We start from the raw sequence: 17,849 nt of genomic DNA on the forward strand, positions 1-17,849 counted from the left end.
GTGATTTTTTCTTTTCTTTTAATCTTGTGATTTTTTTTTGTTTGGTGATGTGTATTTTTCTTGATGGAAAATACTTAACGGTATGCGCCTTGGCTCAATAAAGGTTGGGAAACACTGTGCGACAGTAACAACTAGGGGTGTGCCCAAAAAAATCGATTTTCATAAGAATCGCGATTCTCATTTAGTACGATTCAGAATCGATTTTAAATGTCCTAAAATCTATTTGATTTAAATGATTTGATACTGTCCTCCCTTTGTTTGTGTGTGCCTTTATTGGGAGCGCTGTTCATGTTGTACCCGATCTGGCCACTGAGGGGCAGTGTGGTTCCACGCGGTCTGATACACTGTAAAGTTGCAGCCACATTAGAGAGTAGAAGGAAAAAGTCACGATCAAGTTATTCCGATAAAAGTTTTTTTTTTTTTTGCAGCGTGGAGCCATTCTTTTGAGTCATAAAAGTGCCGCGAGTAGCGCGCTAATTAGCATTAGCAAGTCAGACTGGAGTCGATCATTACGATTCCTTGAAAATCTATAAATTTGAATCAAAAATCATTGTCAATCAAATCATTTTGAATCAAAAATCGCTCTCAATCGAAAATCGATTCTGAATCGAATTGCGCACCCAAAAATCGGAATCGAATCGAATCGTGAGACATTCAAAGATTCCCACCCCTAGTAACAACTACTGATCCCCGGACAGGAAATAAAATGGCAGCTGCACTATTTTGTTATCCAACACGATAACATGAATATTAGAAAAAGTTAACGGAACAAGAGGACGGTACGAGGCTCGGGAAGATAAGGAGGGGTCGCGAAAACTGTTCTTCGTCCGCCTTCCGGGCAACTATCTGGCCAGTTTGCTGGAGCACTTGCCTTCCCGACCGCACGCTTTCCCCCTGGACAGCTGGAAGGCGGCGGTGCGGGCCTGCCGGCCGCAGCACGTCTCCTGGTGGTGGTGGTAGAGGCGGCGCGACGGCGGCGATCCAGAAAAGCTGGGCGGCGAGCGGCTGCGGCCCAGGCAGCCTCCGCCTCCTCCTCCGCAGCTGCCGCGGTGCTCGTGGCGCGACGGCGAGGAGCTGACCGAGCGCTGCAGCGAGGACGAGCTGCGGGGCGACACGCTGGAGCTGCGGACGTGGTGCGGCGAGCTGGTCAGGCTGCTGACGCCCGTCGCACGGCAGCCGGCGTAAGCGGCGGTCGGGCGGTGGTGGTGGTGGGCCGCGGAGGAGCCGCGCGCGCCGTGCATCAGCTGAGCCAGGCAGGTGAGGAGGTCCGAGTCGCTGGTGCTGCCCGCTCGGATGCGGTAGCGGCGGATCCTAAAGGGGAGCAAAGGTTATTTCAAAGGAACAAATCTGTGGATACTCAAGAAACCAAAAATCCTCGCGAATGCCGCTAGAAAGTCGGTCTGTGGTAGTCTGCTCAAAATCTGCAAATCCTTCAAGTCCTCAAATCCTACCATAAGAAATGTGGCAATCAAAAATGTCTGGATTCCACACCGGTTCCACCTTCGGTTCAAATGTCATCTCAAAAGGCCCAATGTCCCAGTTGAGGTCCTTTCTTGAGACGGACGTGGGTGGACCAGCTGGAAAACAGTCTAGGGATAGACCGATTATCGGCTGGGCCAATTATTGGTGCCGATATTTGTCAAAATGCCAAATATCGGCACCGGCCTTTTTACGAATCTGAAGGCCGATAAAGCTGGCATCCCAACGTAGCGCAAAGAGATTTTGAACAAATTCAGACCATTTGTCACCGTCAGCGAAGATCTTTTGAAGCCTTTTAACGGACTCTGACAAAAAACACAAAGTAGCGACATTCGCAAGCATTTGTCACTCAGGGAGATACGGTTAACTTTTCATTTATGCATTTATTTATTCCACTTTATAAAAAAAAATGATGCTGACACTGGGAACGCCCGACACTTTTTATGTTGTAAATTCAAGAACATTTTTAAATTAAGAAATGATGTTGACTTTTTGGAAAACTTTATCTACACTAGAAAACTTTAGGCAACTATTTACTTCCTTGATTTTTAATTCATCTTAACACATGTTGATGACCCAGGAAGCTCCCTGCTTAAAAAAAAATAAAAAATTAAACAAAGCTGTCAATTCTTTATATGTTTTATGTATATGTTTTTTTTTTTATTAATATTTTCTCTGACTGAATATTGGCTTGAAATATCGGTTATCGGTCTACTAATAATCGGTAAAAAAAAAATAAAAATCGGCCTATCACTAGAAAGCACACGTCTGACACTGACCAGGTAGAACTGAAAAGTTCATTCATTATCACAGAAGGCGGCAAAAGACATTTTGAAGTACCTGCCCTCCACCGTGTTGCGGCATGGCGGCTTCCCGGGAGGCGGGCGGGGCAAGAATTGGGCAGCCAGATGCTCGGCGGACGAGGCCGAGTGGACGGGTCGAGGGATCCTGCTCCGGCGGGACAGAGGGCTGGAGGAGGAGGACAGGGAGGCGTCACCCTGCCGGTCCGAGCGCGAGCCCATCAGCGAGTCCTCCTCCTGCGAGCGGTCCGAGGCGGACGACAGCGGGTCCCTGGCGAGGGAGGCCACGGCGGCGGGTGCGCGGCGGTCCGACAGGGACGGCGAGGCGGAGGGGGACGGCAGCGGGGCCGGGTTGTTGGCTTTCTTCTGCAGGAGCTTTTCTTTGGCCGAGCCCGGCGGCGGCGCTTCCAGCACGGGGATGCGACTCTGCCGGCGGCGCGGGGCGGACGGCGAAACTTGGCTGCCGGCCTTTTCTGGGGTTAGATTGTCTTTCTCAGGGCAGGGAGGGGTCGGCGATGGGTGTCCGTTGGGAAAAGAGGGGCTATGAGGCGAGTGGGGGGAGCTGCTTCGGCGGCTCGCCACCGGACTCGGGGCGTCCCCGTTGACCGGCGGCAAGTCTGTGGGCGTCCCCGGGGAGTCGGCGGTGGGTTCGGCTTCGGCTTCGCCGCATCTCTCCGGCGGGTGGGCGCTGTCCGACCCAGACGCCGAGGACAGCCCGGACGGACGCTGAGCCGTCAACTGCATGGTTGGGACAAAAGGACAACACATTTAAGTTAATAGGATGCTAACCCCCAAAGGGGGGGGGGGGGGTGATTAATTGCTGGAAAAGGCTTGTTGCTGGTAGGCTACAACATGTTGCACTGTAGCGCTCCAGCAAGTAGCCTGATGCAGGAGGTGAAATTTGGAGTCAAGTGAACCCCTGCTATTCGCGTGGGAAAGTGACCGAGCCCTGGCGCGAATAGCGGTAATCCACGAGTAGTTGACGCCCCACCCCAAAAAAAATTGTGGAATTGCCTACAGATGTCACAGATGGCAGCAAAGCACTTTTGTTCTACCAAAATGAAATACTTATTTGGCTCTACGGTGCCACCCAAAATTTTTTTTTATATTAGGCATGTTTTTGGCCTCAATACAAAAAGGTGTTTTTATTAGCAAACAACGGAACACATTTACCTGCAAAAAAGAGCTATTTGTGTATTTTTGCACTCTTTACGTAAAACCCAAGATGCTACAAGACAATGTCAAGGCCCAACCAAGCCAATAGGAAAGCAATAATTGGTGTCAAGGAAGTGAAGTGAAGAGGAAGGAGCAAAGTTTAGCTTTGGTGCTTTGGTTGTTAGCTACGGACACTCATCATCACATGTGTACAGAATTTTTTTCTTAAGAGTTTATGAATATAGTTCTTGGTTTTTAATCCAGCCAATTAAAAACATTTAATCAATTCAGTTCAATCAGTGTCCCTATTTGCAATTTGCTAACTTTTTTTTTTTTTAACCTATCCAAACATTATTTACTGACATTGACGTTTTCTTTTTTGCTCTTTCTGAAATGGCCTATGATGGCGCCAAAGCCCTGTCTAATAGGAAAGTAGTACACTAATAGGAAAGTAGTACACTGGTGTCAAGGAACTATGTTGAAGGGAGCCGTCTTGACAGAGAGACAAGCTTGGTGTGTTGAACAGGAGTTGAATCTAGTCTGGTTATTTAGTAGGTGTGTGACTTGCCTCGTACCTCGCGATTCGATCTATATCACGATTTATAAGTCACGATTCGATTTGATACGAATCGATAAGTCAAACATTGCGATTTTTTTCAAACAAAAATTTAGAAAATACTAATCAGTAAACTTGTACACTGTAAGATTTGTATGAAAATGTACCTCCGTCTTATAACTGTGAACCTTAACCCTAAGTAAGACGTTTTGTTGAATATTCCCATTAAAAAATGTATGTTTAAAAAATCGATATCGAATCGATTCGAGAATTGCGCGCTGTAATATCGCGATATATCGCCGAATTGATTTTTTTTAACACCCCTACTCATAGGTCTTATTTCTTCACACTTATTTTGTCATATTGGCCATTATTCTGTCATACAGGATTGAGTATACTACAGAATATTTGCTGAAAAAAAATCATATATGCCCTTAGATTTTTTTGCTTTGAAATCAAATCTTCTACAAATCATTCATTTGTAACATCAATGTTGTAAAACAAGTTTGAAATGATATTAAAGCGTTTTGAACTATTAATATAGCTCATTAGAAAAGATACTGCATCTGTGGGCTACTAGAACACCATCTCACAGAAAAGTAGTGCTTTGGCGCCATCTTGTCACACTGTGGTGCCAAGTGTCCTGTCTCGTAAAAAAAAAAAAAAAAAAGTAGTGCTTTGGCATCCTCATGGCATCTCTAGGCATTCGTAACGTTTTTTTTTGGTGGGGCGTCAAGGACCGGCAGTTTTTGCGCTATTCGCGGCAGGGCTCGGTCCGTTTCCCCCGCGAATAGTGTGGCTTTTTTTTTTCTCTACGTAAAAAGCTTGTGGAGATTAGTTGGTCGATGACGGCATGCATTTCCATAGCTACCGTGATCAGACACACAACGCGTGCTATGGGGGTGGGGGGGGGGGGGTCATGTTGTCAGTCAAGCTTGTGAGCGCTAAACCAGGGACGGGCGGACAGGAAAGGTTTGGTTTCACGCAACTTGGCAGGGGGCTTCAGTGAAGAGAGGGTGAGGAACAAATACAGGGAGAGAGAGAGGAAGAGGAAGATGGAGAGCACAAAGACGATCTGAAACAAAAGAGACCATGCGACCTGAGGTCATGAGTCGACATTCCAAACGCGCACGCATGCCGCACGCACACACCATGTAGAAATACGCGCACACACACAAACAGGTATTTGTGTTTAGATCACTTGTGGCGAGAATACATTAGAGCCATGCTGTCAATGCGCGTGTCGGGTTGCGGCAGAGTCAAAAGAAGCCAAAACAAGCAGCTTGGACAAAAGAAAGGAAAAAAAAAAAGAAAGGAAAATGTTTTGCCATACAAGCTGAATGGAAGTCTACTTTGAGCGGAACCTCCAAAATCACAGACTTTTTGCATTTAACTTTCTCTAATTTGAGCTAAACATGTATGACGACGAGGTAATGAGCGAGATTCTTGATTTCAAAATGTTTCCTTCTCGCTCTTTGACTGCCAGACGTTTTCAGAAACGGGATGTCGCCAGTGCCAGCCGATTTAAGCATTTTTGACTGATCTTTCAAGGTCCACAGAAAATGATGTGTTTGGACTATGGAAACACACATACTACCAAATGAAAGATTGGACTCTCATCTTTCATCAGAAAAAAAATATTTGTTTCTACCTTATTCCGTTTTTCAGTAATCAACAATAGAAAATGGTTAGTTTCACCTCCGTTTTGAAAAAAAACGTCTTTTAACGTCTTTGGCACTCCTCCAAAGGATTTTACTAAACGTTATTTAACGTTTTTGGCAGTCAAAGAGTTAAGGGTGTCAGGCTATTGGAAAATTTGAATCGTAATTAATCGCATGACTTCAATAGTTAACTTACGATTAATCACAAATTTGATATCTGTGCTAAATGAACAATAAAACTTTTATTTCTAAGTTTTCATACTCTTAACACAAAAGTAGAAAAAAATGATAAACTAATAGTAATATGGCTGCATCTTAGTCATTGATATAGTAATTTCATAACTGAGTTAAAAAAAAAAAACGAGCGTGATATTGATTTGTGTTGGTCATTTTTCTGCCACTAGATGGCATCATTGCATTTGTAAGACATTGGTGACAGCTCTGCATTAATCTTTTTTATATCAAGAGCTATCTAATCGTCAACATGAAGTAACTAGTGAAAATGTGCATATTTTTAAAATTGTAAAATACAACTTGACCCCAGTCTCCACAAATATTTGCGTTTTTATGAAATTTATCATGCTAAATTTTGACGTGGATGTGTCTGCTGCTACAGGCTTTCCAAGTAAGGGGCTGTCATTAATCACAATTTTTTTTTTTCTAAATAGTGGCGTTAAAGGAACTTTAAATTAACTCAAAATTAAAGCACTAATTTCGATACACCTATTTTTTTCATGACATCTCTGAAAGAGAAAAATAAATTTGCCCTACTGAGCCATTATTATTGCATCAGCTGGAATTAGGACTGGGCGATATGGCTCCGAAAGAAAATCGATTTTTATAGACATTCAGGACGATTACAATTTTAATCGATTTTAATTTAATAAACTGAAACATTTATTCAAAAGTTTCATTTATTCATTAAATAATTCCTGTGCAAAAATGTTCAGACAACAATAATGTATACTGATTCTAAATTAGTTTTGACATAAATTTAAATTTGCAAAACTAACTAATTAAAGCTTTGTTTATGCTTCAGCTTTTTTTGTATTGGACTTTGGAGGTTCCGCTGTTCGGGGGGCTTTTCACCTGCTGCAGCTGAGCTCGGGTTATACGTATGACGGAGGGGAAGTTGGCGTTGGCGGCGCCAGCCGGGATGGCGGGCAGTTTCCTGCGACCGGGTGAGGGTCTGAGCGGAAGCGGGAAGGAGGCGTGGCAAGAGGAGGAAGACGGCGGGCGGTCCCGGTGCTGGTCGGCGGACTGGCTACGCCTCACGGCCAGCGGGTGGCGCTGGTGCAGAGGGTCCGACAGGGTGCTCAGGAGGGCGTGAGGGCTGGGGGAGCGCAGAGGGATGGGGCCGGAGGTCCGGGTGGCCACTTCGTCGGGCAGGGACGGAGGAGAGGTGGGGTGCTAAGAGAGGGGAGGGGGGAGAGAGGAGGGGCGGTAAAAAAAAAGGGAGGAACTTGGAGCCCCTTTCACGCTGACTGGAAAACTTTGTTGTTTCCGTATCCATGTTCTAAAAGGTATTGATACTGAATGGAGGGGTAGAAAACTGACCTGGCAATTTTGTGCCTCAGGAGTGTCAGAAGCAGCTTTCACACCGCCTTTTTTTTTTTTTTACTGTCCTGTATAAATGGCATCGACACAAATATGGGGGTCCACTTTGCAATTTTCCACATTGAAAGGTAGTAACAGAAAACAGCTTTCACAAAGCTTGTAAAACCTCAACTTTTTTCCCCCATTTTTTTTTTCACTAACTAACTAACTAAAGTTGTCTCAGCAATTTTCCGCCTAAGGAGGTAAAATCCGAAGCATTTTTATGCCTTTTTTCCATGTTATTGTTCTGTATAAAAGGCACTGCAAATGGAGTGGGGGGACGAAATCAACCTAGCAATTTTCCACCTTAGGAGGTGGTAGCAGAAAATGTGTAAAAAGTTTGTTTTTTCCCCTTTTTTCAAATCATTGTTCTGAGTAGCGCCAACATGGAATGAAGGGGAACGAGAACAATATGAAAACGTTCTGTCTCAGAAGTGCCGTTCACACTACCGGTAAACGATTTCACTTTTCTGTCTTTTGACGTGCAACTGTTTTGTGTAAATAGTAGCAATAAGCATCGGGGTACGAAAGTCGATCCGGTTATTTTCCGCCATCAGAGGTAGCATCGCAAGCGCCTTTAATGCTAGCGATAAAAGCCGTCTTTTTACCACCTTTATTCCATGTTGCAGAAGGCAGAGGCATGAAATGGGAGGATGAAATCTACCCTACAATTTTCCGCCCTTGGATGTAGGATCAGAAGCGTCTTTCAAGCTGCCTGAAATTTTTTAAAATTTTTCCAGTTTTACACGTCAATGTAAATGGCATCAATATGCAAACGGGGGGCTAAAGTCGGAATGGCAATTGTCCGCATTCGGAGGTAGGATCGGCTTCGGCATTTTCTCCGATTGTCCTCGCTACGTATACATTTCAAGGAGTGGGGGTACGAACGAGTCAGTCCAGGAATTTTCCACCGATCGAAGGTAGTATCAGACGTCACGTTGCCATCTTTACATCTTTTTCCCGCGTCACTGTCCGCTTTAAATGGCACCAACGGGGAATGAGGGGGTGGGAGTCGGCCTGGCAATTTTTCCGGAACCACAGACTAAGCGGGACTTTGCAACTGGGTTTTGATTAGGGATGGGCATCATTATACAATAAAAATGGAATCATTAATTATTCGGAATTGATTGTGGATTCATTTTAAAGCAATTGTGGCAAAATAGAGATTCCAACATAAAATAATGTTTTGTTTTTTCGTTCAATCCAGAAAATGTTATCAAATGCCCATTCCTAATGATGATTTCAGCCTTTTTAAGTGAGCAAGACTTCCATAAGTCGTGTCATTTGCAAATCAAATCAAATCAAGCGTGATCTGCAACTCAAAGCCAAAAGCCCTCCATGCTGTAACCCGATTCAAAAAGTCTGGATTTAATGTCATATTCAAGCCATTAAGCAGCGATTCCCAACCACAATGCAATTAACAAAATGATACCATTTAACTTAATGAGTCGGAACATCATTATTTGTGTTTTTGACAGGGACTCGGGATCGAGCCCTGCTGCACCCCAGAAACCTCTTAGGTCCAAATTTGGTCAATTTGATATTTTTCCCCACAAATCAACACTACTAGTCAGTACTCATTTGGGTTTGATATTTTTTTTTTATAAATGATTAACCAATTCAAAAAGTTGAAAATATCTTGATACAATGTTTAATAAACTTGCATAATTGCCCAAGTCATTTTTAACTTGCTACCACAATTTCAATTAAAAAAAAATACCAACGTGCTTGCTAAAACACTGTTTTTTTAAAAAATTTTTATGTCTGTGTAAAATTTCAGTGACCCGAGCAATGGTTGAATCAAGTTTTACGAAAACATTTTTTTTAAATGACTTTGACCCCCCCGAATTTTTTTTAATGGTTTTCGAGATGTGAGGATTCCAGCTGACATTTTGTGCCTTGGCTTGAAAAAGGTTGGGAAACACTGATTATCAAAAATGCCGTTTGTCGCCACAGCAGAGTAGCCAGAAATGAGCATTGACAGCGAGAACGCCGACTCAGCAGCCTTTGAACAGAATCCCCCAAAAATGCAGAGCACAGTTACTATGGACTCGGTCTTACCTGGGTGAGGATCCCCTCGGTCAGCGCTTCGGCGGGACTGGTGGGGGTGACGGGCGGCAGGGCCTCGGCGGGCCCCACGCTGAGCTCCAGCTTGTCGGCTTTCGCGCTCCCCTTCGAGGAAGCCAAACTGTCCGGCTTTGTTTTCCCGGAGCCGGGACTCGGCACGGCCCGGTCCCAGCCGGGTTCCTGCAGCACCTCCGCCTCTTCCTCCTCCTCGTCCTCTTCTGAAGGGCTGGAGCTGGCCTTGGTTCCGGGCCGCTCCACTAGAACCCAGTCCCGCGAGTCCACGTCCTGCCGGCCTGAGCTGAGGTTGAGGGCCACGAAGCCCCCGCTGCTGGCCGCCCCGTCGCCATGTTCCGGAGAGGCGGGGCACGGCGCTTTGGGTGACCCGCCGCCACCGCCACCAGAAAGGAACTCTTCATCGTAGTGCCAAATCCGCTCGTGACGCTCTCCATTAGGAGCCGCGAGAGCCTGGTTCACTGGGATTATGGCGGCCCCCTCGGCTCCGTCCTCGTCCTCTTGTTTTTGTTGCAGCTGCTGAGCGCTGCTGGGCGTCTGCTTGGTGGGACTGAAAGGACACCAAACAGACATGAAGCGTGTCACCAGCTCAGTGGCCTAGTGGTACAAATGTCCGCCCTGAGACTGGGAGGTCGTGGGTTCAATTCCCGGCCGGGTCATACCAAAGACTATAAAAAAATGGGACCCATTGCCGCTCTGCTTGACACTCAGCAATAAGGGTTGGAATTGGGAGGTTAGATCACCATATGATTCCCGAGCGCGGCTGCTGCTGCTGCTCACCGCTCCCTCAGGGGATGGGTCAAATGCGGAGAACGAATTTCGCCCCACTTACTGTAGGTGGGTGTGACAATCAGTGAATCTTATCTTATCTTATGTTTTTAACAACACAAGGACAAAAGTTGGTTAATACAGTGTAGTTACGGTTCTTAATTAGGGTTGCAAGCTAAAGTTACATTTTCAAAGAAGATCTAGGGTTCCAAATTAGGGTTTCACATGCGATTAGGGTTAGGCTTTCAAAACAGGATTTCAAGTCTGGGTTACGGTATGTATACAAGTTTCAAACCAAGGTTGAAAGCCAGGGTTTGGGTTTCAAACGAATGTTAGGGCTTCAATTGAGGGTTGTGGTTTCAAAGCAGAGTTTCAAGTCAGGATTTTGGTTTAACGTGAGATTTAGCGGTCCGAGGTTTCGAGACGCAATTCGGCGCTTCAAGTCAGTGCTATGAATGTTTAGCGTTTCAAATGAGAGTTTCAAGTCATAGTTGGGGTTCCGAACCAGGGTTAGGGATTCAAATAGGAGTATCAAGTCAGGGTTGGGTTTAAAACAGGGGTGGGGGTTTCTATGTACATTTAGTTAGGGCTCATTTGAAACCCGGGTTATGGCTTCAAGCCAGAGTTAGGGATTTGAGTTAAGGTTTCAAATAATGGTGATGGTTCTAAATTCAGTGTTTGAAATTAGGGTTCCAAGGGAGGGTTATGGTCCTAAAGTTGGGTTTCAAATCAAGGTTAGGATTTCAAGTCAGAAACCGGATGTGAAATTTGCTTTAGGGTTTCAAAGTAAGCCTCCAAACCAAATGAGTCAGGGTTAGGATTTCAATGTAGGGTTTGTAATCACCATCAGGCTGCCAAATTGGGCTTTCAAGCCTGAGTTAGGGTCTTAATTACGGTTTCAAATTAGGTGAGTGTTTGAAATTCGGGTTCTAAAGGGTCTCTGGATACGTACCAGGCCTCCAGGAAGCGTTCTGGGTTGGGTTTGGACTCCAAGCCAAGTCTCCTTTCCAGCTCAAAGCTGTGGATGTTGCGCAGCTTCCTGAGCAGGGGACCCTCGCGCTCCTCCGAGGGCATCTTGACAGGTGACCCCAGGCTGGGACCTCCGTACGGGCTTTGGGGGTTGCTTTGCTCCTCCTCAGCAGTAGCCTGGACGTACGTCAAGTGTTTGAGGACATGGTTAGGGTTCCGAATCAATTGACGACGACATGACGGTGATTTGTCCTTCACCTTCCACAAGGCCGTGCGTATCCGGTTGCGGTTGCGGTCGAGCTCCTCCCACACGTCGGCCTCCTGCGCTCGCGGCGGGTGGCCCGGCGAGCCTGGCACGCGGTCAGGGGCGGCCATGTTGTTGTCGGCGTCGCTGAGCTGCTCGTCCTGCAGAACCTCCTCGGTGTTCTCGCGCAGCAGGTCGCCGGGAATCAGGGAGGCGTTGGCCATGCTGAGGCGGGAAAAGGAACGCCATATACAGGAAGTGATTCGGACTTTCTTTTAACTACTACTTCTCATATTTCAGAACGGATAACTTTTTGTGCGAGGAATGTACAAATTATGACCCAATCTAAAGTGTTGCAAATCAATTGAAAGAAAATCTAACAAAAGAAAATCTCTTAGTGTTTGTCTGTTTGGACACTTCAACTGTCAGAGGTTTCAAAGTAGGGTTTTAGCCTTTCAGGTTAATGATTTTGAGTTAGGTTTCGGGTTTCAAATTAGAGTTCCAAATCTGGATTAGGATTCGTGTGGGCGTTCATCAAAAATACGAGCCTTGGAATTGGCTCAAAATGGCTGCTTCAAAGCAAAATGGCCGACTGTTCAATGCCATGTGAGACTTTTTCAGTCATCTTTTTTCCACCCACTTTTCAATTCTTTGAAAATATATACGCGAAAGTGTCGACTTGAAAGTAAACGCACCCCATGTGCGCCGGCGTGAGGCGGGTGTGGTGCTGCGGCGTGGTGGCGCTGGCGCTGATCACCAGGGTGCCGTCCGTGCCCGTCCTCTCCCAGTCGTACGGGTCGTTCTCCACCACGTTGTACGTCTTCATGCTGTTGTCGAACACCGACATCAACAGCTGCCAAACACAGGTTCAAAAAAACGTTTCCATCAGGTCTGTCTAAACATTATGCATAGCATAAACTAGCATTAATGTTGTGGCTTGAACACAAATTGAAGAAACACATGGCGGCATCATCAAATCTGTGTGGTTGTCTGTATGCATTATACTGCCCCCTGGTGGCCAATGAGCGCACATCAGGAGGCATTAAAGCAGGAAATGTCATGTATGTTTCAGTAAAGTGCTATTTTTCTCTTCATAATTGCCTGCAGATGCCACAAGATGCTGACATAGGACATATTTTGTCGAAAAGGAACTCCTCAACTTTCATCCACATTAAATGGACAGCGGACCGCAAAACGGCCCACGGGTCTGGTTCAAGTCAACCTTGTCTGGTTTCTACAACACGCATCAGACCTCATAGTCGGGCTTGGTGAAGTAGTCCAGACCGGAGATGTGTTCCAAGAAGACGCCGAACTCCGCCGGCAGGTGTTTGAGCATCAGACGGTGATCGTACGTGTCCTTCAATTTCCCCACATGTTCCTAATTGAACACAAACGCACGCCAGTCAAATGTTATTTAATGCGCGTTTCCGAGACGCGATTGCTTTTGCCTTACTTTGTCTTTGATCTTCCTCCACGGCAACTGGCCGACCAGGAACTCCACCAGCATGTAGAAGAGGGACCACAGGTCGTCATGGCGACCCATCTCCTGCACAATTACACCGAGGGGGTGGGGGTGCGAAATGTAAGTGGGCGCGTCACAAACACTCCAAGAAAAGCAAAACAAAGTAAAAAAAAAAACCCAATAAATCCAAATATGTCCGAAAATAATTTTGAAAATTAGCTATCACAATCTAACTAGATCGAACAATCCTGAAAAGATGGCGCACCCCCTTCTCAGCCATACGCATACTCAAATACAAAAACAACAAAAAAAGCCAAAATATCAATAAATGATAGTAAATATGAATTAGGACAAGTTAGACAAATGTAACTAGAATAAACAATCCCGACAGAAACTGCATAAGCCTCATTATTCAACAAGAACAAAAAAGTCAAACATCACAAAATATTTTTAAAAAATTAGCTAGGGCAAAAAAAGCCGAATGCATGAGAAAATACTGCAAGTTTAAAATTGAAAATTAAGATTTAAAACAATCCCAACGGAGATTAGTTAGCACAAAAAGTCATATCCTTAACATTTTTTTTTAATTAGTAAGTTAGTTAGTAAGTGCATAACTATGAAACACATTTCAATCTAGCGCAACCCCCCCCCCACACACACAGTTTTGGACACAATTTCACCTTATTTTTGTGCGCGTTGACAGACGCATATCGCACCGTTCCCCGGAATCCTGCCACCGGGCGGGGCTGTCAAACAAAGATGGAGGAGGAGGCGTTACATGAAAAATGCTTCCCAGGCCGTGTACTCGGGGGGGCAGCACACTTACCGGTCGGACCTCTTGGCACGAGTTGGTGAACTGGCGGGCTAAGCCGAAGTCCAGCATGTAGCATGTGCGGCAGGTGCTGGGGAAGCGACCCATGGCAAAGTTGGACTGAAGGCAAAAACAAAAACTCGGTCAACGTATGAAGACTTTTGCCACATGATGCAGCGGGGGGGGGGGCAACGTGTGGTATAAACAACACACTCTGTTCTCTAATTCAACATTGGTATTAAAAAAATAATAATCTTAAACGTGGCTCATTTTAATGTATTTATTAATTTAACTCATTCAATAAATTATTTGGTTTATTGTAATAATAAATAATAATAAATTATATATATATATATAAAATACACAATTCTACATATGCAGTTTAGATTTTATTATATAGCTTGATGAATTATATTTGAATTAATTATGAAGTGTAATCCTTAAAATGTATTCATTTTTGTTAACTTTTTATTCATTTACTGCATCGCATAAAATGCTTATTGTAAATGAGAAACAAATAATAACCTACATAATAAAAAACCTTACATATACATTTAACTTAAATTCGTATTTCTAATACAGGTATTTATTGATTGATTTTATTTCAATGTATTTGGCATTTTTTTCTTTTCTTTTGAGTCCTTTATTTCGCGTTTATGCTTTTTTTTATTTTTATAAAATAATTAGTTTTTATCCAATCAATTTATTATTTCACATATTATTAATAATAAAATAAATTTATATTAATAATAGCATTATTATTATTATTAAATTTGATTTTTACAAGATGCTTTTGTAGTTGTATCACATGACTAAATCAAAAATTAGGATGAATTAAAAATAAATAAATAAATACAAATCCCCCAGAACCACCAAAAACCAAAACAAAGAATCCAAAAAAGCAATCTTACTGGTTTGATGTCCCGATGCAGGAAGCCCACCGAGTGTATGCTCTCGATGGCCTCCAGGATTTGCCGGCCCAGACGCAGGGTGGTGCTGATGCTGAACGTCCCTCGGCTCATGCTCCTCCTCAGGTCGGCCAGGTTACGACCCTGTGAGGACGCGTGGAAGACGGCGGATGAGGAAGGAAGAGTATGAAGAAAAAAAAATTGGAAAGTACAATATCAATCATCAGGTTTTTTTTTTTTTTTTTTTTTTTTTTTTAACATAGTCAAGTGTAACTGCAACAGATTAACCCTGGAGAACCCAAGAACCCTTTTCTTTTTTGGAAAATTATGAATTATACATTAAATGACTGCTATAAGTTCACTGAACACCAAAATATATGTTTTTTTAATTGTAACCCTTTTTTTTGAACTAGCTCAAGAGTTGCTAATTTATCAAAATATATATATATAAACATACTCCTAGGCATTCTGCAACATGATATGAAATAGATTAACAAAAAAAACACAATTTTACCATCTGATGGTTTGCTGAGAAGAAGGTTTTGTTTGGATTGATTTCCAGCTCAACAAAATTTGTTGCCAGCCATCTTGTCACCACCACTCTGGCTCATGTAAGTGCAATATTCCTCCACTAGATGGCCCCGTGCAGGGGTCAGAAGTGGCACTCTGGACTTTTGAAGTTAAATTTGTAAAAAAAAAAAAAGGTCTTTGTTATTTGAGTAGCAGAATTTATAGGGGCCAAATTTGACCCCGTGGGTTCTCCAGGGTTAAACAGCAACTTGTTTTTTTTTTTTTAAACAATGCAGTGCAACAGTACCAGTTTTAACAATCATTTATAACCTCTGGAATGTTTTCTTTTGACCAACCTGAAGCTCCATCACCACGTAGTTGAAGCGGTCGTTGCGGCCGCATCCCACAAAGCGGCACACGTGGTCTTTCCCTGCACGGGAAGAAACACACGTGAGGACAGACATTGACGTGCGTATCAGTTAACTCTTTGACTGCCAGACGTTTTCAGAAAAGGGATGCCGTGGGTGCCAGCCGATTTAAGCATTTTGACTGATCTTTCAAGGTCCACAGAAAATTATGTGTTTGGACTATGGAAACACACATACTACCAAATGAAAGATTGGACTCTCATCTTTCATCAGAATAAAAAAGTTTGTTTCTACCTTATTCCGTTTTTCAGTAATCAACAATAGAAAATGGTTAGTTTCACCCAAATGCTCTGTTTTGAAACAAACGTCTTTTAACGTCTTTGGCACTCCTCCGTAGGATTTTACTCAACGTTATTTAACGTTTTTGGCAGTCAAAGAGCTAATTGCTCGCCCGATTTATCGGCCCTGAGCCTCGACATCATCTCGCCTCTTGAAATCTGACCAAACCTCTCGGACTGAATTTTTATTTTTTTTTTTTTTAAGCTTGTGCAGATGTTTTCTCTTAACAGCTGCGCTGGTCTGCTGCGTTTGGGATGAAGAGCCGAAGAGTCGGGTTTCGTCTCCGGTTACGTTCAGGTTCCCTCGAGGGCGGCAACGCGAGCACGACGCCGCGGGGCCTCGGCCATTAGATGGCTAACACGATCCCGGCTCATTGATTTTCATCTCCAATGAGAAACAAAAAGGGCAAGCGGTTTAAAAGGCAGAGGATGCTTAAGCAAAGAAGAGAAAACGTGTCCGATATCCAAAGTGACTCTTGAATAAAAGCGTCTGATGTTGTCAAGTTGAGGGTTTAGAGTATTCGAGTACGGCGACATGTTATGACCAAAAAAAACAAAAATCCCTCAATTAAGTATTGCCCATCTATCAAATATAGTGATTCAAATTTGGTAGCTACTAGAATGATTTCCAAAGCAGGAAATGACCAAAATGACCCTCAAATATTGTACTTGAACCAAAACGTCCTCTTTCATATCAAGCATGGATACTTTTTTTGGTGGGGATACTCATGACAGACATGGCAACCAAATAGCATGTTGCTAAGTAGAATAGACGTCGGGGGCTGGCTGATTTTTCTGTTTTCAAACCGGACGCTTCAAACCAAAATGGCTGACTTCCCATGTATTTTCTGGCATGGCTTCTTGAGACTTTTTTTTTTAAATAAGTGAAAAGTGACACAAACTTCAGGGGCTGAATTTCCAGTGACTGACTCAAGATGAGACTAAAATGGCCTCCTCAAACTAAAATGGCCGACTTTCTGTGTCTTTTTCGTCTTGGCTCGGTGTAACGGTTTTTGTGGGTCCGCCTAATTTCCTGTTGCTTAGAGAAACTGTTCTCTGGGGCTGAATTTTCTTGAAACGGCCTCTGGAAATAATTGACAATAAATTGGCAATTCGAAGCAAAATGGCCGACTTCCTGTGTCTTCAATATGGCTTATTGAGAGCTTTTTTTGTGTGTTGGTTTACCCATGTTAGACACGCCTACCAAGTTACATGCTCCGAAGTGAAACAGGATTTGGGGTGAGGCTGATTTGGTTTTTTTTCTTTAATGTTTGTCATTTAATTATGAGCGTTTTTGGGTTTAGTGGCGAGTCATCCACATGTTACTGCCATGCGCTGTCCACATACAATGACAAAAACATCTGCAATTTAGCATTGCCCATCTGTCTAGAATGCGCGGTTCAAATTTGATAGCAATCTGATGATTTCCAGAACGAGTTTGCATTTGGAGGATCCTGGTAATGACCTCAATTCAGTCACCGATCCATTTTGACTGGGCTGTAAATGAGTCAAAATGGCCGCTTCAAAGCACAATGGCAGACTTCCTGTGTCTCTCCGACCGTAGGCGTTTTTGAAGGGGCCTCTGGCAGGAATCCCAAACGTCATCTCGGGTATCCGACCTCCGCAGGTCACAGCGGTCAGGACGATCGATGGTGTGAAAAATGAAACCGAACGCGTTTGAGGACTCACCCTGCAGCTTTTTGAGCACGGCCACCTCCATCTTGAGGACCTGCTTGGGCTGCTGCGCCGACTCCACCTTGAGGGCTACGCTGACCCGGGTCAGCAAGTCCAGCGCCTCGTAGATCTCCCCGAAACCGCCGCCCCCGATCTTCTTCGCCTGGATGACAGAGATTGGGGGCAGGATACTACATTCATTTCCACCGAAATGAATCACTGAATTTTTTTTTAAAGTTCATATACAAAATAATTCAATGTCATGTTATAATTTTATTATTTAGAATTAAATCCATTAATTAACTCATTCGCTGCCATTGACGGCTATAGACGTCAAAAATTAATTTGAACTATTTCTATTTAGCATTTTTTTCCATTTTTGTTAACAAGAGTATGAAAACCTGGAAAAAAAATTATTGTACATTTAGAACAGATGTAAAATTTTTGATTAATCGTGAGTTAACTAGTGAA

General features: G+C 43.9%; 1 protein-coding gene across 3 annotated transcripts in view; it reads right to left on the reverse strand.

Moving 5' to 3' along the window:
* The window catches only part of ttbk2a (tau tubulin kinase 2a), a 33,099-nt gene continuing 15,250 nt past the window's right edge, over positions 1-17,849 (reverse strand). For 2 of the 3 annotated variants that reach the window (XM_077562464.1, XM_077562458.1), the window contains exons 3-16: positions 17,394-17,541; positions 15,355-15,428; positions 14,492-14,632; positions 13,596-13,700; positions 13,450-13,515; positions 12,761-12,853; positions 12,560-12,685; positions 12,003-12,160; positions 11,322-11,532; positions 11,047-11,240; positions 9,309-9,876; positions 6,741-7,061; positions 2,320-3,017; positions 1-1,311 (exon numbers count right to left, since the gene is read on the reverse strand). In XM_077562464.1, the coding sequence (XP_077418590.1) occupies positions 843-1,311; positions 2,320-3,017; positions 6,741-7,061; positions 9,309-9,876; positions 11,047-11,240; positions 11,322-11,532; positions 12,003-12,160; positions 12,560-12,685; positions 12,761-12,853; positions 13,450-13,515; positions 13,596-13,700; positions 14,492-14,632; positions 15,355-15,428; positions 17,394-17,541 (3,372 nt within the window). In that variant the 3' untranslated portion in view covers positions 1-842. The remainder of the gene's footprint in view (positions 1,312-2,319; positions 3,018-6,740; positions 7,062-9,308; positions 9,877-11,046; positions 11,241-11,321; positions 11,533-12,002; positions 12,161-12,559; positions 12,686-12,760; positions 12,854-13,449; positions 13,516-13,595; positions 13,701-14,491; positions 14,633-15,354; positions 15,429-17,393; positions 17,542-17,849) is intronic. The other variant, XM_077562472.1, reaches the window with a different exon arrangement.

This window comes from Vanacampus margaritifer, chromosome 1 (assembly GCF_051991255.1).
Source record: "Vanacampus margaritifer isolate UIUO_Vmar chromosome 1, RoL_Vmar_1.0, whole genome shotgun sequence".
Classification (NCBI taxonomy): Eukaryota; Metazoa; Chordata; class Actinopteri; order Syngnathiformes; family Syngnathidae; genus Vanacampus; species Vanacampus margaritifer.